The 22,341-nt window shown below is 39.7% G+C and overlaps 1 protein-coding gene across 1 annotated transcript in view; it reads left to right on the forward strand.

Moving 5' to 3' along the window:
- Positions 1-21,954, forward strand: part of LOC126295304 (triosephosphate isomerase B-like) — a 42,290-nt gene extending 20,336 nt beyond the window's left edge. Inside the window, exons 3-5 of the mRNA XM_049987746.1 lie at positions 12,135-12,229; positions 14,058-14,276; positions 21,053-21,954. Coding sequence (XP_049843703.1) covers positions 12,135-12,229; positions 14,058-14,276; positions 21,053-21,262 — 524 coding nt within the window. The 3' untranslated portion in view covers positions 21,263-21,954. The remainder of the gene's footprint in view (positions 1-12,134; positions 12,230-14,057; positions 14,277-21,052) is intronic.
- Positions 21,955-22,341: the final 387 nt, after the last annotated feature.

Below are 22,341 nucleotides of genomic sequence, written 5' to 3' on the forward strand. Positions count from 1 at the left end.
ACAGGCTTTGTTTTATGTAATTTAATGTTAATGTAGAATTGTATATTTGTGTATATGCGGATGCGTTTTTGTGTAGTCTGATTTTTCGGACTTCTTATCTAAAGATAAGATTAACGTTTCTAGTAAACATGGAAATAAGGAAGGACTTCAGCAATAGAAGTTTGTGGATATGAAAAGAGGGAAAAAATAGACAGATCCTCAAATCAGAAGTAAGAAAAGAAAAAATAGATGTGGTTGTTAGGATCGAAGAAGAAAAATAAGATACCCCTAAAGACAAGAGACCCTTCCAACCTCCCTTGCCGAGGATCCCTATCCCTCAGGTAATTGAATGAGACACCAGAAGAAATCAGGTGTTAAATCATCCCCTACAGAACAGACTTGTCCCACTTTCACCCTTTGAGGTCCCCGAAGGAAATCCTAGCAACTCTATGGAAATGGCAAGTGATGAAAAATCAGGCACACTTGTTTGTGAAGGTTGTTTGAAAGGTATGTGTTTTTGTGTTAGTCATGATTTATCTGTTCTTGTATATCATGTTTTTAGCTACAATGCCCACCCATTTCAAAATGTATACAAACCCACTCATCTATATCACATCTCGTAAAAGGTATAAAATACTCTATACAAAATAGAAAATGTATACACTATGGTATAACAGTTGTTCAGCTAGTCACATCGTATTATATTTTCCACAAATATAATACTCTATTCAGTTTATTTCTTCTGAATATCCCCTTTTTTCTGCGATTCTCTTAAGTTGTTCTCTATTTTATAATCGTATCCGGTTTTCTAAGCAATAATATTAGAGAATAGTTACGGATTTTAAAGGAATTTGGTGCAGAAAAACTATTTTGGAAAAAAACACAAAACATCTCAGGATCCGTCGGTCGTTACTCCGCCCGTTAACTCAGATTTACATCCTTTACATTGTATTACCCCTTCTCTAGTCCAATAGTGGGATCTACTAAAAATAACGTCTTAGGATGGACCACTTTTTGTACCCGGTACAGTCTGTCATATTTTTGGAAAAACTTTATCAGTCTCTTTCTTCAGAGTAGAGCTGTGAAGATGATGTTTTATGAGAACCAGGTCATTGACATGGTACTGAGTTTCCACAGCCTGTTTGTTATGTTTACGCACTCTTTGTAGTGCCTTTTCAATTAAATTCTTAGAAACTATTTCCTGATTTACTTCGTAATTGACACTAGGTTGTTCGAGCCATTTGAAACACTTAGAGGTTCTGCTATAAAAGGTTTGCCTATAACTTCTGAAGGTGCCAACCCATTTGATAAATGGGGTAATTCATTTAGGATAAGTTCAAAGTCCTTAATTTTTGTTACCCACAAAGTATGTTTTCCATGGCAGTAAGTACGACATAATTTTCCAATTTCATTCATTACTCATTTACAAGGATTTGATGACAGGTTATAATTGGATATTAACATTTGTTGAGTATTTTTCCATGCTAGGAATTATCTGAATTCGCTACTCTCAAAATGTGGTCCATTATACATAGGAAACCATTTTGTTTTACTTACTTCTTGAAAGTATTGTTGTAAACAATGTATAACTGTCTACGTATTTGCTCTTTTAATAGGATATAATTTAACATATTTTGACTAGCATTCTATGATAACCAAAATATATGATACTACTCCCCTTTCCTTGTGGAATTGGTCCAAAAAAATCTGTTGCTGTGAGGTCATGTAATAACTTGGGAATAATAGGATATATTTTGTATTTCACATGAGTATTATTCTCTTTTACTTTCTGGCAAGTTTCACAGGTTCTAATCAAAGATGTTATTTTATGACCTAGTTTCTTGGAATAATAAAATTTATTCATATGGGAGTTACATTTTTTTTATTCAGACGTGTCCCTATTCCGTGTGAACGTGCCATACAAGTTCGTCTTCCATTACTTTTCGTATGCATGGGCGTCATCGCTGTGATGTTACACTGTCTCTTAGACAAGTTATGATCTATAATTTTCCATTTTCCTAATTGACTTGGAGGTAACCATTTCTGGATACACAAATAAAATATTTCTGTGAAATAAGGATCGTGATGACATTTCCTGTTATTCTTTGAGCCATTTCCTTTACCGTGATGTTCGGATATTCTGCTGACATAAAATATATGGCAAAAACCACACCTGGCCCTTCAGTACATTTCAATTCTTCCATTTGTATGGGTAGCCTCGATAAAGCATCAGGTACAATATTTTCAGAACATTTTGCATATTGTATCTTATAATCGTATTCCTATAGCAAAAGCATCGATCGTGTCAACCTACTGTGTAGTAATTGAGTACTCATTAGAAAGGATAAAGCTCGATGACTGTATAAATATGGATTTCTGATCCCCATACTAGTGTTTGAAACTTTTGAATACTCCACACATTCGCCAATAGTTCCTTTTTGATAGCTGTGTAATTTAGTTCATGCTTATTTAGGCTAGAGCTATCAAAATATATGGTTCTGTGTTCTAAATTACTTGGATCCCATTGTCCTTTGAAAAGTTCAGCAGCGACATCGTAATCAGATGCATCTGTTGAAAATTTAAATGGTTCGCCCATAACTGGATGATGTAATATGGGTGACTCAGGAAGTGCTCTTTTAATGTTTTCAAACGCACCATTTGCACCTTGATCCCAAGTCCATGGTACTCTCTTTCTTATTAAACGTAAAATTCTCAAGTCATTTAACTCTCTCTCTCTCTCTCTCTCTCTCTCTCGTACGTACCGTCGATAGTATCCAGCCATACCTATAATTCCTTTTAATTGTCTTACATTTTTGGGGCGCAGGGCATTCTTTGATAGCTTTTTTGCATTCTGGGTCCGGTCTAATTCCCTTTACCCCTGTAATATGACCTAAGAACTTAAGTTTTTGGTGTGCAAAAAAACATTAGACAGCTTCACCATAATATCTTTTTCTTTAAATTTTTTCAGTGTCTTGCACAAAGTTAGACAATGTACCTCCCAAGAAGCTGATATTATTAAGATGCCGTCTACTTATATTATCAAATTCTTCAAGAAGAGTCTCCCTGTTGCTTCATCTAACGCACATATAAATATGGACACAGAGATATTAAGTCCAAATGGCAATACATTGAAATGATAAGATATTCCATTAAAAACAATATCTTATCATTTCAATATAAAAACACACAAAATTTCGAGCTTTCGCAACCGGCGGTTGCTTCGTCAGGAAAGAGGGAATGAGAAGGAAAGATGAAAGGATGTGGGTTTTAAGGGAGAGGGTAAGGAGTCATTCCAATCCCGGGAGCAGAAAGACTTACCTTAGGGCGAAAAAAGGATAGGTATATACTCGCGTGCGCACACACATCCATCCATGATGGATGGGTGTGTGTTGTATATTAAAAACAAAGATTCCAAGACTTACCAAGCGGGAAAGTGCCGATAGATAGGCACAATAAATAAAACACACAAACACACACAGAATTTCGAGCTTTCGCAACCGGCGGCTGCTTCGTCATGAAAGAGGGAAGGAAAAGGAAATATGAAAGGATGTGGGTTTTAAGGGAGAGGGTAAGGAGTCATTCCAATCCCGGGAGCGGAAAAACTTACCTTAGGGGGGGAAAAAGGATAGGTATATACTCGTGCGCGCCCACGCACACACACACTGGATGTATTTTTATATGCTAATATCCCGCAGTCAAGTCCCTTGTGCTATAGTCGATCTGTCTCCGTCTCTGTATGTCAACTCAATGTACGAGCCTCTAAGACTAATCGTACCCCAACTGTAGCTTTCTTCACTACAACCAGAACGTTATTCATTACTTCATTCCATAATATTATTATCAATCATTTTGTTAATCTCATCCCGAACTGCTTCCTTCAAGCTCACTGGTATTGGATATGGTTTGCAAAAGAATGAAGTGTCATCGTTCGTTTTGAACTTACAGATATAATCACTAATGTTACTTGGACAACCGAATACACCACTTCATACTCCATTAAAATTTTATAGAATTTTCATCTTTGTTTGTTGATTAATAACAGGGATTTATTAACTTTGTCTGGTATATCAGTTAAACTTGTTACTTGATCGATATTATCGATTTTTGATGATAATTGTGCAGTAGCTGTTAATCGTAAGACACTGACATTGTTGTTTGTTCCTCAATGTGGCTGTTTGTCACAAATCGTGTCCAGCATCTACTGTCCCCTCTAAAAAAAACAAAGAGCATCGAAATGAAGTTATTCAGCATCAATGTGACCCTCCCAAAGGTGATGTCTGCTGTAGTTTGATGGAAGATCGTGTGATTGGTCATTTCTGTTTTGTGGAAAAAAACAATAAACAGGGACGTTTGCTGTGGCATGTTGACAGAGTACGTCTTTCCCCAAATGGATGATATTGAGTCGGAAAAGGGGCTTGTGTTTTTCCAACAAGATGGCGCCCCACCTCATTACAGTAAACATGCGTGTGCGGCTCTTGGGACTCGCTTTCCAGGAAGGTGGATAGGAAGGGCTGGCCCAATGCCTTGGCCACCACAAAGCACAGACTTAACCCCACTGGACTTTGGGGCGAAATAAGAAATGATGAAATGTTGGTGAATACATGGTGAGAAATAGAACATCGTCTTGCCGTATTCAGGGCAACAAATGGATTCGAAGTTGAAGTCTACAAACAAGTCTTGAAACAAAACTTGAAGGAATTGTCTTTCATGATATGTACTCATTGATGTAATTTTTCATTTATTTCCCCATTAAATTTATTCTAGAAACTAGGGAGTTCTTTTTCAAACAGCCTGTATAATAACCAAAAGAAATGCTTTCGTATTTATGAGAACACACAAAGCTATGAATCTGTAAATGGAGGACAAGGTTGTAAATGAAATGTGGTTAAACTTTAACAGTATATTTTATTGAAATAAAAGTCAATTTACACAATTCCACACAGCCTAGTATTTAAAACAAAAAAATGCTCTACATGAAATGCGCAATATTCAAATCCACGCATATGCTATTCTGATTTCTAATAACAGTTCCAGTTGCAGATAATTAAGTAAAAGTTGAAGAAAGATCTCCTAAGATCATTTCATCGAATCAACAATTAATTGCGTAACATGAATCGAGCTAACCGACAGAGACAAGCACAGTGGAAAAAAGAAAAGAGCAGAGCAAAAAAGAGGAAACAGAGTGGTGCCCTTGTTTCACAACTGTTTATTGTAATTACACACAATGATTTTTGTATGGTTATCAATTTATTATCCAGAGGTATCTGACATAGTTACATAAATTTCGATAAATTTCATGTAAAAGTTGGAACATTACACACTCCAATTCTGACTCACACAATGTGAAGTTTTGTACATGTATATGGTCACAGCACATAAAAGCTGTATTCACAGAGTAATTAAAATAGAGATGTTCAATTTTTGTATGGTTTTTGCTGAATCTGACTGCTTGACTGCTAACAAAATGGAGATGGCCACAATTTAATAGGGGAACTTGGACTGGCTGGCTGACATTCTGCATTATGTGCAGTTATAGTTATAAGAATAAATTTCAAATTCTGTCATTATATTTTATATCAAGAAAGCGAGCAAATTTACAGCATCAACATTATGCTTGGCAAAATATCGAATCTTGTTTAGTTGTGTGTTGGATAGTGAAAAAATAAACATTATAGGAACTGTTTTGTGATAACAGTTTCTGCTTCCACACGGATTGACAAATCCCAACAAAAAAGGCTAAAAAAAAGGCAAACTAAAAAAAATTCAGAATCAGAAAATTCAGAGGTACAAAACTACAGTTCTGAATTTTGGAATAACAGTTTTAGATTGGAACTTTCTGGCATGCAAGAATTTTAATTATGAATATTTAAAAAAAAGTGTTGGAAATAGTAAAGTGTTTTTCTGAGCAGTGTAGCAAAGGGGCTTTTGACTGAGACCTAATGATGATATAAACAACCAGATATTTGGTTCTTGAAAACCTCATCTTCATCTGTTCTGTAGGGATTGAAACTTCAGAAATTAGTCATTGAACATAACTATAGTAGACGTGTTACATACAAAAAATTAGGTAAATAAGGAGTAGAATTGTAGCAAGTGAATGTACGCGCAGCTTCCAATGTCTCAACTTGCCATGTCAAGTAAGGCCTATACTAATTTTTTCACATTAGTGATCGAACTTGACAAAAAAAAAAACTACCTGAGCAAAGTTTTAGCTACTGACATGAACAAAAAAAAAAATCTGGAATATCATTTTCCATAAGATTTCTGTGCTTGTAACTGCCTGATGTACAGTCCTGAATCTCACGCCGATATCTTGTCACTGTCACCATTGTTTTTCTGATGAGAGTGGTGGATCACCAGTTGAAAGCAATTGAAAGTTAACTATATATTCATGGAGAAAATCACATATATTTTGCCTGTAGCATCGGTTACAAATTTCGTGGAGCATATGCACATAACTCAGAATTTTCAACTCTTCTACATTAATTTTCTTTCTTCTAACTTTTGCAAATAGTGTATGAAATATTGGTATAATATTCCAGACATAACAGTTTTTGTGTATCATAAACATAAATTAAGTATATTTATTGACAGCTATAAGTAGCAGTCTGTCTTCGTTTTTAGATTAAGTAGCAGTATGTCTTTGTTTGTAGAGAAAACGGCCTTAGTTAGGAGCGAGACCTGCTTAATATCACTGTATTTTGAGGCCTGCTTTCTTTTACATTGCATTCCATTTTCAAAGTTGAACTTATCTACAGTGTACATCCAAGATTCTCTGAAACCAGATATTTTGTTGTTCGCATCTATAACAACCATTTCATTTCATCCTGTAACTACCACATTATCTTGTGTACTGAGGCCTTTTAGCTTCTGTCTTTTCTTTTGGAGTTAAGACTCTTCAGGAATATAACTATATTTAATTTTTTTGCAACCAGTGGGTTTGTGGTTTATACAAGGTGCATTCAAGTTCTAAGGGCTTCAATTTTTTTTTCTAATTAAGTACTCACCCGAAATCGATGAAACTGGCGTTACTTCTCGACGTAATCACCCTGCAGACGTAAACATTTTTCACAATGTTGACGCCATGATTCCATGGCAGCGGCAAAGGCTTCTTTGGAGTCTGTTTTGACCACTGGAAAATTGCTGAGGCAATAGCAGCACAGCTGGTGAATGTGCGGCCACGGAGAGTGTCTTTCATTGTTGGAAAAAGCCAAAAGGCACTAGGAGCCAGGTCAGGTGTGTAGGGAGCACGAGGAAAATCACTTCAATGTTATCACGAAGAAACTGTTGCATAACGTTAGCTCGATGTGTGGGTACGTTGTCTTGGTGAAACAGCACGCGCACAGCCCTTCCCGGACGTTTTTGTTGCAGTGCAGGAAGGAATTTGTTCTTCAAAACATTTTCGTAGGATGCACCTTTTACCGTAGTGCCCTTTGGAACGCAATGGGTAAGGATTACGCCCTCGCTGTCCCAGAACATGGGCACCATCATTTTTTCAGCACTTGCGGTTACCCGAAATTTTTTTGGTGGTGGTGAATCTGTGCGCTTCCATTGAGCTGACTGGCACTTTGTTTCTGGATTGAAAAGTGGCACCCACATCTCATCCATTGTCACAACCGACGAAAAGAAATTCCCATTCGTGCTGTCGTTGCGTGTCAGCATTGCTTGGCAACATGCCACACGGGCAGCCGTGTGGTCGCCCGTCAGCACTCGTGGCACCCACCTGGATGACACTTTTCACATTTTCAGGTCATCATGCAGGATTGTGTGCACAGAACCCACAGAAACGCCAACTCTGGAGGCGATCTGTTCAATAATCATTCGACGATCCCCCAAAACAATTCTCTCCACTTTCTCGATCATGTCGTCAGACTGGCTTGTGCGAGTCCGAGGTTGTTTCGGTTTGTTGTCACACGATGTTCTGCCTTCATTAAACTGTCGCACCCACGAACGCACTTTCGACACATCCGTAACTCCATCACCACATGTCTCCTTCAACTGTCGATGAATTTCAATTTATTTCACACCACGCAAATTCAGAAAACGAATGACTGTACGCTGTTCAAGTAAGGAAAACGTCGCCATTTTAAGTATTTAAAACAGTTCTCATTCTCTCCGCTGGTGGTAAAATTCCATATGCCGTACGTTGCTGCCATCTCTGGGACGTATTGACAATGAACACGGCCTCATTTTAAAACAATGCGCATGTTTCTATCTCTTTCCAGTCCGGATATAAAAAATCGGAGACTTTAGAACTTGAATGCACCTCGTAACAAGGTGTCTTTAGTTGTTTCTAACTGTTTGTCTATACTATTTAACCATTTTGCAGGCCACAGCCAATACGCTTATCACTGTGTTTCTTTACCCTCTTCCTGGCTAGTAGTGGTAGTCCACAGCACAAGCTGTAGTTTGTTGTGGATTACAGCATTTGTCATGAAACGTCTCGTATGTCTTTTGTGGGCCATGGGAAATATACTTACCATAAAACTAATACTTCCCTTTGGGGACTGTACGAGATATACTTACCACCAGCTTAATTGTGTTACTATGATTTTGGGAATATGTCTTACTAATTCAAAATGTGGCCGGCATCTTTTGGTAATACATTGTACCAGGTGCGTCAAAATGACTACAGCAATGAGTTGTTGAGAGATTACTAGCTTTGTCAATTGTGAACTTGGAACACAATTGGTTCATTTCTACAGTATCCCGCACTCGTGGGCTCAAGCAGAAGTTGCCAGATTTTTAAATCTGGTACATATCAAGTCGTCTTCCCCAGATGTGTTTAGTGTCAATTCAAAATTTGTGTAATCGCATCCTCCAACAGCACACAAAAGGACTGTGGGAAGAATACTGCCCACAATAGTTTTAATAAATGTCCAAAATAAAATGATCAGAAATTAAATATATTCAGTTGATCATTATCCTAATAAGATACAAAAAAAAAAAAAAATAATAATTCGCTGAGTCCTTACAAAAACTGTGCCCAACGAAGGGTTAAATATTTTTGTAAGTTTAACCACCATTTTGCGTAAGACAATCTTCATGCATTTTATGTTGATGGCTTCTCTTGATGTATGCTGTATCATCATATTGAGCAGCAAAAAATTCACAGGATTCCTAATCACCACTGTGGTGACATTAACTTTTTTGGACTCCAGAGTAATGTTACAGTGACAGGAGTCCTAACTTCTACCAGAAATTGAGAGAAAGTACTTCAAGAAAGTAATATTACCTTCTGTTTTCAACAAAGTCTTGAAATGACATTTCCCTTCAGTGTGCATTCTGCCAAGGAATATGTTAGTACACAGTAAGAGACAGATACCCCCAATTATCGCTAGCTGCTGTTATACTGTGCGCAATCGGAGAATTCTGCATTTACGTGATGGGAAAATATCTTTTTCAGATACGGACTTTTTTCCCTGATTCTTCACTTAACTGGTCCAGTAATGATTCATAATACTCTCCAGTTATTATTCATCCTTTTGTAAGTAGTCAATGCGGATGATTCTGCATGCATCTGAAAATCCATGGCCATCATCTTGCCAGCCAATTTCACATTCTTTTACATCTTTGGGGTCCATTAATCTTAAAAAAAAAAAAAAAAACCACGCTATTTTGATTGTTCTTTAATCTCTGGAGTATAGTTGAGTACCTATGTTTTGTCCTCAGTTAGGTATTCAAACAGAAACCTGTGTTGACCGCACAGAAGGGTTTATTCTCCACTGTGAGCAAACATGGCACCAATCTTGCTGAGGTCTTATTGACAGCCAATTATTCATGCAAAGTTGAAAACACTGTACCTTGTGAGATGAGATGCATGTGGCTTCAGTTATTTTATACACTTCCATCTGTCAATCATTCAAAATCATGTTGTCGATTTTGTCAGTAATTTTGGTGGTGGTCAGGTTTGTTGGATGTCCCAAATGGAATTAATCTCGTGTGGATGTACAGCCACATTTAAATTGATTTACTCAATTGTAAACAGTTGCAACACAGGAGCAGATGTCGTGAACTTCATCCAGCTCAACTTCTGATCGGTTTCACTGTTAAGCCTTTTAAATAGATGTGTTTAATCACCATTTGAAACTCATTTTTTCCCGTGTTTTGAAGTAATCATATGCTTCTTACTTAAATCGACTGGAACAATGAAGCTAGGTGATGGATACAGCTATAATGTAACCTCCCCTCTAGCAACAGATGGTGCTTACTACCAGCAAACTGTTTTGATACTAAGACTGCCATCTCTTGTACTTTATAAGGACAAATAGGATGAGCTTTCAATAAATAGTGCACACTTTTTTTTCAATCAGCCGATTTCAGTTAAAAAACACAGAATTTGCTGTGGGACGTTGTCGAACATTCTTGCTTCAGCCCCTATAGTTTCATGAAGTTTCAGTTACACTATACATAACCTTCAAAATAGTGTCTGTAACGGAGGTGTGTTCCGAGTAGAAAACTGTCATTGAGTTTCTTTTGGCAGAAAATCAGAGCATCGCAGAGACGTGGTAGTGAACTGAAGCGTGATGAGTCGTCACAACAATGTCACACAAACCGCTCCGATCTCCAGCATGTCGGCCGGTTACATACAGGTGTGCTACCTGCCAGAAATTAAAGAAATGACTTCAGTGCATTCTTCACCACAAAAATCAAAACAAACTTCTCCTCTGTGATAATGCAAGGCCTCACAAGTCTGCACACATCCATCCTGTAGCCCGAATCTCGCACCTTCAGACTTTCATCTAGATGACCCAATGAAGAGTGTGCTCTGTGGGAAGCGGTACATAGATGATAGAGGTTATTTATGCAGGAAGAAGTTGGCTCAGATGTCGATCAGCAGTATGGTACCATGCAAGCATACAGACCTTCCCAGTAAAGTGCTGTAAGGCCGTTGCATTCAGTGGAGTTGATGTTGAAAATAGGGTTTTGTAGCCAAAAGTGTGGGAAATAATATGGTGTACTGGATTCATGAATGAAACCAAACTGCTTTCAGAAAGTAAATGTGTCGCATTACATATCGAATGCCACTAGTGATTTTGAAACAAATACTCACCTGTTTGTCAAGTCGCTTGTTTGTTACTGTTCAGGCAAGTTTTCTAAGAAACCTGTAATCCATAAATGTGAGTTTTGCTTGCCTAGTTTTTGTACCTCTTTGTGTGTGCTTACTTTCCTTGGTGTCGTCAACATGACTTTCAGTATAGACACACCTGTGAAAAGATCTGTTAGCGTAACTTTCACGATACTGCAAGGTAAAATAATAGCTGGTATTTTGACAGTCTTCTTTGATGGCTCTGCCTGGGAATTCATTGGGATATTATCAAACTGTGTGATCTTCACTTGTTTTGATGTGTACAGGTCATATGGATAGAACAGCTTGCACAAGTATTAAATTTAGGTGCTGCAGGGTGGTCGGAGGAACTGTAACGGTGCAAGCAAATTAGTGACACACACACACACACACACACACACACACACACACACACACACACACACACATGCACACACATGCATAGGAACTTTATTGTGCTGTGATACTTAACTGAAGTTGTGCAGCAACTCGCTGGATATACTTGCGGAAAGATAAAACTAAGCAGTGGCCTGTCAATGTGTGCATTACTGAATACAATGTCAACAAGACTGTGTCTGTCCAGAAGCCACACTGTCAATCACTGTAGTAAACATTTGTCTCTATGCAAAGGCTATCTATAGATGACTACTTGAAGACTATCTCACAGGCTTCCACTGTGAACTCTAGCTACGAACAGCAACCCTGGAACTCCGTATTAAAATTGTTGTACACAAGAGCTGAATGTGAATCGTCTCTTGCTGCCTGTGGTGCCGCTTATCACAACAGCGGAAGTCCATCTCATTGCCAGCAGTGCAGAGATTGCCAATTGGGCTGCAGTTGTGGTTGGCAGTGAATTTAATGCTGCCTGTGGTGCCAGTTGGAAAGTCTCAGCAAGCCAACTACGATTGTGTCTATTGGCATGGACACACACTTTCAGCAGAATGTTATTGTGCTTTGTCCTGAAGGATTTTATCTAGGATCGCACAGTCCCTCGAATCCTGCTTACTTGTGCTTCTGGGTTTCTACTTCCTTGATCTTTAAATTACAGGTTTCATTGTCCTCTGATGATCATTGTTTATTGTTTCAGGTGAAATAAGCCCTGCAATGATCCTGGATATTGGCGTTAAATGGGTTATTATTGGCCACTCTGAGCGAAGAAATGTTTTTGGTGAAACAGATGAAGTAAGTACTATTAATTACTTGTATCTTCCCCCCCCCCCCCCCCCCCCTCTCTCTCTCTCTCTCTCTCTCTCTCTCTCTCTCTCTCTCTCTCTCTCTCTCTCTCTCTCTCTCTCTCTCTCCTCCTCCTCCTCTCCCCCTCCCCCCTGTCTCCCCCCCATAGACTACTGTTTTTTCACTATATTATTTTCAAAATTTTTCTCAGTGCATAGTTCCTCAGCCAGAATAAATTTTTTGAAAGAATTGGTTGATCACTTGTGAATGTAACATCTTAATTGCAGTGTGCCATTTGGAGCCCACCTTCTGTACTTGCTACCCTGGCTGCCAGATTTCTGCCCCATAGCAGAATACTGTATTTATGTAAAATGCTTTTTCTTACATGTAATTGACTATTGACAATAAACCTCACAAGGGTACAACCTTTAACAGGGTACAGACTGTAACACACACATGTAGCAAGTGCAGTGTGAGAAAAAGTTTACTGAAATAAAGCATAAAGAGACATTAACCTGTCCTGTGGTCTTCATCTGTGTGTGGTTACTGCAACTTAAACCCGTTTCAGCCTGTTTGCTGTATTCATGTGTAGGTCTGCCTCTGGCCTCTCACATTTCCCTCTGTTGCTAAATTTACCACCATTGATGCCTCAGGGCGTGTCCTATCGACTGGTCCTATCTTTTGATCAAGTTGTTTCCTCAGTAACGACTCTTTTCATTCCTTGTCTAAACTTTGTATCATACATGCTTCACTATTATATATGGCTATGCTCCAACCAAATACATTCAGGAAATACTTTCTACCACTTAAATTTATATTCAGTGTTAACAGCTTTCTCGTTTTCTGGAATACTTTTCTAACTATTGGGAGTCTGCATTTTATATTTTCTCTACTTTGGCTATTGTCAGTTATTTTACTGTCCGTGCAGCAGAACTTGTTTACATCTTTCAGTGTCTCATTGCATAATCTAATTCCCACTGCACCACTTGATTTAAGTCCATTCCATTGCTCTTAGATTACTTGATGTTCATCGTATAACCTCTTTTTAAGATATTACCCATTCCCTACAACTGGTGGTTCCAAGTCATCCTCAATCTCTGCCAGAATTAACGCTGTCATTGAAAAACGTGAAACTTAAAATTTCTTTCTTATGTGCATGGGTAAAAGAACATGCTAGTGACAATCCACAAATGTATGCAACACTTACAAAATGTATTTGCTTACTGCAAATTCTAGTGCATCAGTTGTATTAGGTCTAATGGACCATAACGTGAGGATGTAGATAGTGTCGCATATGGAAGTTTGGGTCAGTCCAGGGAGCGTGCACAGATAGCCGAAGTTAAGTGGACCACAAGTGGGAAATGTGCGTTCGAGTACTGTGTGGCACAATTTTTCATATTTCATTGGGATGTACAACTATACCTAACTCAGTTGATGTCGAGGAATTTTAAATTCTTGCCCACGATTTTTAATTTACTTTCAAAATCTCGCTTTGGGCTCTTTTACTGCTTTCTCTGTGGATGGCTTGAATAACGTTAGGGTAGGTTTCAACCCTATCTCACTCCCTTCTGAAGCACTTCTTTCTTTCCGTATTCTTAGTCTTATAACTGCAGTCTGGTTTCTGCAAAACTTGTGGAGTACCTTTTGCTTCCTGTTTTTGTCCATGATAATTTCAAAGGGTGTGTACCAGTCAGCTTAGTCATAATTGTTCTGTATTTATAACTGTTATGGGTGTAAGTTTTTCTTCCTTCAACTATTTTCTAACATGTCTTAACATCAGCACTGCCTCGCATAGTCCTACATTGTCGTACGAGTAACTAAATTACGTGGTTTGTAGCTCATTGCAGAAAAATGTGCGCACGCTCTGGAGTCGGGCCTTTCGATTATTGCGTGCATCGGGGAGAAGCTGGAGGAACGTGAAGCGGGACGTACCACGGATGTCGTGTTTGCACAGACAAAGGCAATCGCTGACAAGATAACCGACTGGAGCCGCGTCGTGCTGGCATATGAACCTGTATGGGCAATCGGCACTGGGAAGACTGCAACCCCTCAGCAGGTAAACTGTGTGTGTGTGTGTGTGTGTGTGTGTGTGTGTGTGTGTTTACACTTCTGTGTCAACTACAACAGGTAGTTAATAAAACAGAAAGAAACTTCCACATGGGAAAAATATATTAAAAACAAAGATTCCAAGACTTACCAAGCGGGAAAGCGCCGGCAGACAGGCACATGAACAAAACACACAAACACATACACAGAATTACGAGCTTTCGCAACTGGCAGTTGCTTCGTCAGGAAGGAAGGAAGGAGAGGGAAAAATGAAAGGATGTGGGTTTTAAGGGAGAGGGTAAGGAGTCATTCCAATCCCGGGAGCGGAAAGACTTCCCTTAGGGGAAAAAAAGGACAGATGTACACTCGCGCGCACACACACACACACACACACACACACACACACACACACACACACACACACACACATATCCATCCGCACATACACAGACACAAGCAGACATATTTAAAGGCAAAGAGTAAGGGCAGAGATGTCAGTCGAGGCGGAAGTACAGTGGCAAAGAAGTTGTTGAAAGACAGGTGAGGTATGAGTGGCGGCAACTTGAAATTAGCGGAGGTTGAGGCCTGGCGGATATCGAGAAGAGAGGATATACTGAAGGGCGAGTTCCCATCTCCGGAGTTCGGATAGGTTGGTGTTGGTGGGAAGTATCCAGATAACTCGGACGGTGTAACACTGTGCCAAGATGTGCTGGCCGTGCATCAAGGCATGTTTAGCCACAGGGTGATCCTCATTACCAACAAACACTGTCTGCCTGTGTCCATTCATGCGAATGGACAGTTTGTTGCTGGTCATTCCCACATAGAAAGCATCACAGTGCAGGCAGGTCAGTTGGTAAATCACGTGGGTGTTTTCACATGTGGCTCTCCCTTTGATCGTGTACACCTTCCGGGTTACAGGACTGGAGTAGGTGGTGGTGGGAGGGTGCATAGGACAGGTTTTACACCGGGGGCGGTTGCAAGGGTAGAAGCCAGAGGGTAGGGGAGGTGGTTTGGGGATTTCATAGGGATGAACCAAGAGGTTACGAAGGTTAGGTGGACGGCGGAAAGACACTCTTGGTGGAGTGGGGAGGTAGTTATGTTCACAAAATATTCTGTCCTGCTTCCTTGGTTTGTCTGCCCACCTCATTTGTCACAAGCTACAGGGTGTTTCAAAAATGACCGGTATATTTGGAACGGCAATACAAACTAAACGAGCAGCAATAGAAATGCGCCGTTTGTTGCAATGTGCTTGGGACAACAGTACATTTTCAGGCGGACAAACTTTCGAAATTACAGTAGTTGCAATTTTCAACGACGGATGGCGCTGCAAGTGATGTGAAAGATATAGAAGACAACTCAGTCTGTGGGTGCGCCATTCTGTACGTCGTCTTTCTGCTGTAAGCGTGTGCTGTTCACAACGTGCAAGTGTGCTGTGGACAACATGGTTTATTCCTTAGAACAGAGGATTTTTCTGGTGTTGGAATTCCACCGCCTAGGACACAGTGTTGTTGCAACAAGACGAAGTTTTCAACAGAGATTTAATGCAACCAAAGGACCGAAAAGCCATACAATAAAGGACATTTTTAAAAATTTCAACAGACTGGGAATGTGACGGATGAACGTGCTGGAAAGGTAGGGCGACCGTGTACGGCAACCACAGAGGGCAACGCGCAGCTAGTGCAGCAGGTGATCCGACAGCGGCCTCGGGTTTCCGTTTGCCGTGTTGCAGCTGCGGTCCAAATGACGCCAACGTCCACGTATCGTCTCGTGTGCCAGAGTTTACACCTCTATCCGTACAAAATTCAAACGCGGCAACCCCTCAGCGCCGCTACCATTGCTGCACGAGAGACGTTCGCTAACGATGTAGTGCACAGGATTGATGACGGCGATATGCATGTGGGCAGCATTTGGTTTACTGACGAAGCTTATTTTTACCTGGACGGCTTCGTCAATAAACAGAACTGGCGCATATGGGGAACCGAAAAGCCCCACGTTGCAGTCCCATCGTCCTTGCATCCTCGAAAAGTACTGGTCTGGGCCGCCATTTTTTCCAAAGGAATCATTGGCCCATTTTTCAGATCCGAAACGATTATTGCATCACGCTATCTGGACATTCTTCGTGAATTTGTGGCGGTACAAACTGCCTTAGACGACACTGCGAACACCTCGTGGTTTATGCAAGATGGTGCCCGGCCACATCGCACGGCTTTAATTTCCTGAATGAATATTTCGATGATTGTGTGATAGCTTTGGGTTATCCGAAACATACAGGCGGCGGCGTGGATAGGCCTCCCTATTCGCCAGACATGAACCCCTGTGACTTCTTTCTGTGGGGACACTTGAAAGACCAGAATCCAGAAACAATTGAACAGCTGAAGCAGTACATCTCATCTGCATGTGAAGCCATTCCGCCAGACACGTTGTCAAAGGTTCCGGGTAATTTCATTCAGAAACTACGCCATATTATTGCTACGCAAGGTGGATATGTGGAAAATATCGTACTATAGAGTTTCCCAGACCGCAGCGCCATCTGTTGTTGACAATTGTAACTACTGTAATTTCGAAAGTTTGTCCGCCTAAAAATGTACTGTTGTCCCAAGCATATTGCAACAAACGGTGTATTTCTATCGCTGCTTGTTTAGTTTGTATTGCCATTTCAAATATACCGGTCATTTTTGAAACACCCTGTAGTTAGCACAGGCTCTTTCCTACAAGTGCTTGTTGGTTTTGTACCCTGAACTTTGTCTAAAGTCCACAAGACTTGCACATTAAGTTTGTTGTCCTCTTTTTTTTTTTTCTAATTTTTGTAACATACATGTCAGTTTCTTCGTGTTTGTTTATTTGTTTTGGAAATAGGTGTTAGTTGGTGTTCCTATATGTGACCAGAAAGTCTGCCAATCGGATCATGACGAGACGTACGCAATGTAGTGGCAACCCCCAAGTTTTGCTCAGAAGCACCTATATGGTCTTTTTATCCACGAATCAGACACTCGGTAAAAAAATATGAAATTGGAGATTCTTGTGTTCTGTATTGAAATATCGACATATACAGAATGCATTATATAATACACAATTTGTTGACCCTTTTATAGTTTTTCTTCATATAGAATAACAACTCAAATATTGGTCTGCCCGCTCCACTCCTTTCATGTATTTGTTATAGTCTAATAAGCTTTCAGGTTTTTTTTTATTGTGTAATTGGTTTTTCTACATTTCCTTTGAGTGTCAGTCAGTGGCATTATGTATTGAAGAGATTATTTGTATCGTTTTAGTTTTTGAAGTTCTCTGTATCTGTGTGAATACTTCACCTTTCTGTTGATGACAAGCTTCAAACACATTGACTTTTGCACGTTATAATTTTTCTAGAAATCCTCTATTTTGCCATATCATTCCACAAACTCAAATTTTCTTTTCAAGTAACTTCTCTGCAAATTCTACACTGTTATAATAATTATACATGTAGGAGGCGGGGGTATCAAGTTCTGCTTTTGTATATCACTATCACAGTTAACAAAATCATCATGTATTTGTAATTCCACTTCCTCTTTATGATTGAATCCCAGAACCCATGGTACGGTGCAGTACCTTTGTCTGTTCAAAAACAAATGTGTGTTTTTATTGATGCTGTGCTCTGTCACTGCAGACATCCATTTGGCAGAGTTGCAGCTTCCTCATGTGCAGCACCCAAAGGTGCATTATTGCATCAGTTTTAACCATTGAGTGGAAAATGGTTTTTATGTTGTGCTTCTCTGTTATTCTGGCAGTCTTGGCTGTTGGTGGCCTTTCACACAAATGGTTCAAATGGCTCTAAGTGCTATGGGACTTATCTGATGTCATCAGTCCCCTAGAACTTAGAACTACCTAAACCTAACTAACCTAAGGACATAACACACATCAATGCCTGAGGCAGCATTCGAACCTGCAACTGTAGTGGTCGCGTGGTTCCAGACTTGAGCGCCTAGAACTGCTCGCTCACACCGGCAGGCCCTTTCACACAGGAGGGACACCAGGTGGTTTGTTGTTTATTCATCTATATTGTTTCTTTCTTCTTCCTGCTCGGCTGGAGCGCATATCTTATTTGTGTCTCTAAGTAGCCATTCTTGTGAAAGATTTGTGCAGATATTGTAACTTGATAGGCAGACTTTCCTTGTCGCATAGGGCTCATATTCTATCAGGATGGTGAGCTCGGATTTGTGCCGTGCACGATGAAGGGAGCTTTGCGCCGTGCTCGATGAAGGGAGCTATTGGTGTTTGGGTACTATTTTTTTCCTGTAGATGGATTTTCCCTGTGTGCCATCGGGGTTCTTCATCAGAACATCTAGGAATGGTGGGTGCCTGTTCTCTTAAACGTCCATGGTGAGTATGACATTGCTGTTTATGCTGTTAAGGCAGCACAGGAATTCCTTCTATTACCTCTACCTTCTGGCCAAACCAGGAATGTATCACCTACACACCTGTGGTACAGGTCAACAACTCGGGACGAGGCAAGGATATGGTCCGAATGCAGTGCCCCATAGCATCAGTACCACAGTGGCTTTATGACTTCCCAAAAATATTCAGAGGGAGTTCCACTGCATCAAAATAGCAAGGTCCAGAAATTTGCAAATGTGTAGCAAAGCCAAATACATTGCATAGCAACTGAAACCACTTGTGTATCACTATCCACACCATGTCTATAACTTGACAGAGTTTTTGAAAATGCTTAAAGTGATTTGTCTGAACATGGGTGATCTAGACATCACATTCTCTTAACAAAGGATATTACCGTATACCGCTTCTGCAGAATATTACTGCAGCAACAAAACATGAACTAGGAAAAAAAAGCAAAACTTAAGTCGCAGAGTAAATACATCATGTACAAAAATAAAACACAGTGCTCATAAAAGCAGTTTCCCAACTGCAAAGTGTGTCAAAGGCTTTGGGAAGACTATACAATGCTTCCTAACAACAGATTGTCTCCGATGAGTGTGACGTCACAACTGTTTACTTTAGATTCATTTGAGCAGTTGCGGGGAGGGTCTTGTGCATTTGCAGTTGAGTCGGTATGAGAAGTACCTTCTCCCGCTTCTGGCTACAGATGTGTGGTTGGGTGCCATTATCTAATATTGACCCAGTTCGGAAATATCAGAGATCCGGGCTGATCCACAGAGCTGTCTGAGTTGTAGTGGGGAGTCTCCACGACCTGTGTTGACATGTAGTGATTTTGCTGTTTCTGCTTCATTTGTTGCTCTCACATTAAATGAAAACAAAATGGATATCTATGGCCGTGAGCAATCAAATGAATTGAAATAAGTTTGCATAATTACGAAAGGCTAAAATATGTTGGTTTCAGGTTTTGTCTCCACCTTTCTGACAGACAAGCATTAATCGCCTTGCAGAACAATGAAGTTATTTTTGTCAGTTTGCTAAAGAAATTTGGTTCTTATTAATCTTCTCCGCTGGGGCAGTCAATTTATTTGAAACGATGTGTTTAATTCCGTACTATGGGCTAGTTTCAACTGTTCGCTGCATTTCAAAAGTGCATGTTTTCATCTTCTAGCACGTATGGCATTATGCCATAATAAAGAACCAAAGAGGAGATAATACAGTTCTGGTACTCAAGAAAATTTACATCCGAATCTGGACGTACGAATGTGCACTTTAAGCCGAATTACGCATTTTAATATGGTTCATGAAAGTCCAATGTTCTTGGAGTATCTTCTGATGTTTTGTTTATTTTATGGCATAGTGCAAGATCTAATGTTTTACACCTACGAACATACCGGCTTCCTGCATCATCGTAGGTGTGCAAGTGTGGTGACACCGGTTTCTGGCAACTGCTGAAACGAACCTATTTGTAACAGGTCACGGGAAAATATTGCGAATGGTTGTTTGAAAAGTGTAACTTTCAAAAGTAAATGCAAGATGAATTATCTGCAATAATGTATGATGAATTTCATAAATCAGAGCATTTGACTCTCATTTAAAAATAAAGTCTCTGAGAACGTACCTTAAGAAAAATTTCAAGCTCACAAGATCAGACATTTATATCTTTATTAAAAATTTTACTGACACATTTGTGTGTGTGTGTGTACCTGAAAGTGTAACATGCACATAAAAATCAACATTATATGTGAAAATGTAGCTTCTCTTGCAGCTTATTAGTCTTAGAGACCAATATTGTATGTGAAAGCTTTGCTTTTCTTGTAGCAACATTGTGTATGTTAATGTAAACCATTAACTTTCCCTGTTTGTGTGTACGCGCTACTTAACAGTGATATTGCTATTGGCTGACTACATCACATATCGTACACTAGGAGATACACTGTGGAGATACACTGTCATCGGCTGGCGAGATCACGTGATGAGTTGTGACTGGCTACAGAAGCGCATTGCAATCTTGATTTCAATGCTTTGGAAAGTAACATGCGGCATTTGGTGGAATTTAAATTTACACTTTCATAATACAAAAACATGCAGCGTAAATGTTGCTGCACATCAAAAAAATTTTTTTTCATATATAGTGGGTTTGGTTTTCTAAAGGTTCGGGAAGTTCTAAGACAGTGCATAAAACCATAAACATTCAAAGGATTGATAAGTTTTACAGTTCCGAGGAAAAGTATGCTGTCACTTAACACGGAAATAGTGTATTTTCACCTGGGAGAAAGTGTAATTTTAACCGGGAAATCCGGGAATTTTTTTTCTTCTTGTCCACGTATACACCCTGTTACAGTACTATTCATAGTTTGTCACTCCTTTTTCTCTGCGTTTTTTCTGGAGACTGAGTGCAAATGCTGTAATGTGCAGGCTCAAGAGGTGCACCAGCAGTTGCGGTCGTGGCTGTCGACGAACGTGTCCCCGCAGGTGGCAGAGCAGACACGCATAATGTACGGTGGCTCCGTCACAGGGGCCAACTGCAAGGAGCTGGCGCAGGAGGCAGACATCGACGGCTTCCTGGTGGGTGGCGCCTCACTCAAGCCGGAGTTCGTCAACATCGTCAACGCCCGTGTCTGTTGATTGGCCCAGTCGACGGGTGTGCTACGCTACTGCCAGTTGACCTGTTATTCCTTTCCCATTCTTACGTTACCTTCGTACCCGCACAAAGGTTTCGTTCTTGAGTTGACTTCCTGTGCATACCATCAGAGAATGTTATTCAGTGGCTATGCCATTTGCATGTATAAATGTTGCTGAAATATTAAAAAAAGTATTTATCGGACAAAATATGAGGTTATTTTCTTCCTCTCATTCAACATCAAGTGGTGTAATGTATTCACTGTTTTGTTGTGTCTAATCTTAGATTCTTTTTGGAATCTTGAAGTTATCAGACAGAATATGCAGCAAGCAAAAGGTTGTCTTAACATTGTACAGAAATTGAGTTGAGCAACATGAGAGGAAGACAGGCAGACAGTTTTGTAACCAGTCACCTATGTTACTCATTCTGTACACAGTGAGCAGTATAAGATGGAACTATAAATAAATCTTATCCTGGCAGTGACATTGTAATTGTTGGAATCAGCAGAGGACAAGGGATCAGCAGTACAGTAAATCCCATTAGCAATAGAAGAGATGGTTAGAGATGTTTTTCAAATAATCAAGCTTTTCTCTGAAAACCGAGTGTCCCAAATTTCTGAGAAAAGGCACTATGTTCAGTTATCTACAACAAATAGTCATACCAACAAATGATGTAGCACATGAATAAAAGTGATTAGACAAAGTAGAATAGTCCAAATTTTTGGGTGCACATATTGTTGGACATTTGAACTGCTCAAACAGCTAAGTTCATCTACTTTTTTCTTTATATAATTGCTAGCCTTGGGAACAAACGAGTGAAGCTTCCGACATATTTTCACATTTCCACACAATAATGTCATATGGAATCATTTTCTGGAGTAACTCACCACTTAGAAAAAAAGTATTGATTGCACAAAAATGAGAAGCAATAATAATGTGCTGTTCACCCACGGTCATCATATGTAGGTACCTCTGCAAGGAGTTAAGCTTTTTAACTGCACCATCAGAATGTATAGGTTGACGAATGAAATTCATCCTAAGTAATCCACCAAATTTTGAGAAGAATATGATGTCAGTGCCCAAAA

This window comes from Schistocerca gregaria, chromosome 11 (genome assembly GCF_023897955.1).
Source record: "Schistocerca gregaria isolate iqSchGreg1 chromosome 11, iqSchGreg1.2, whole genome shotgun sequence".
NCBI classification, from domain to species: Eukaryota; Metazoa; Arthropoda; class Insecta; order Orthoptera; family Acrididae; genus Schistocerca; species Schistocerca gregaria.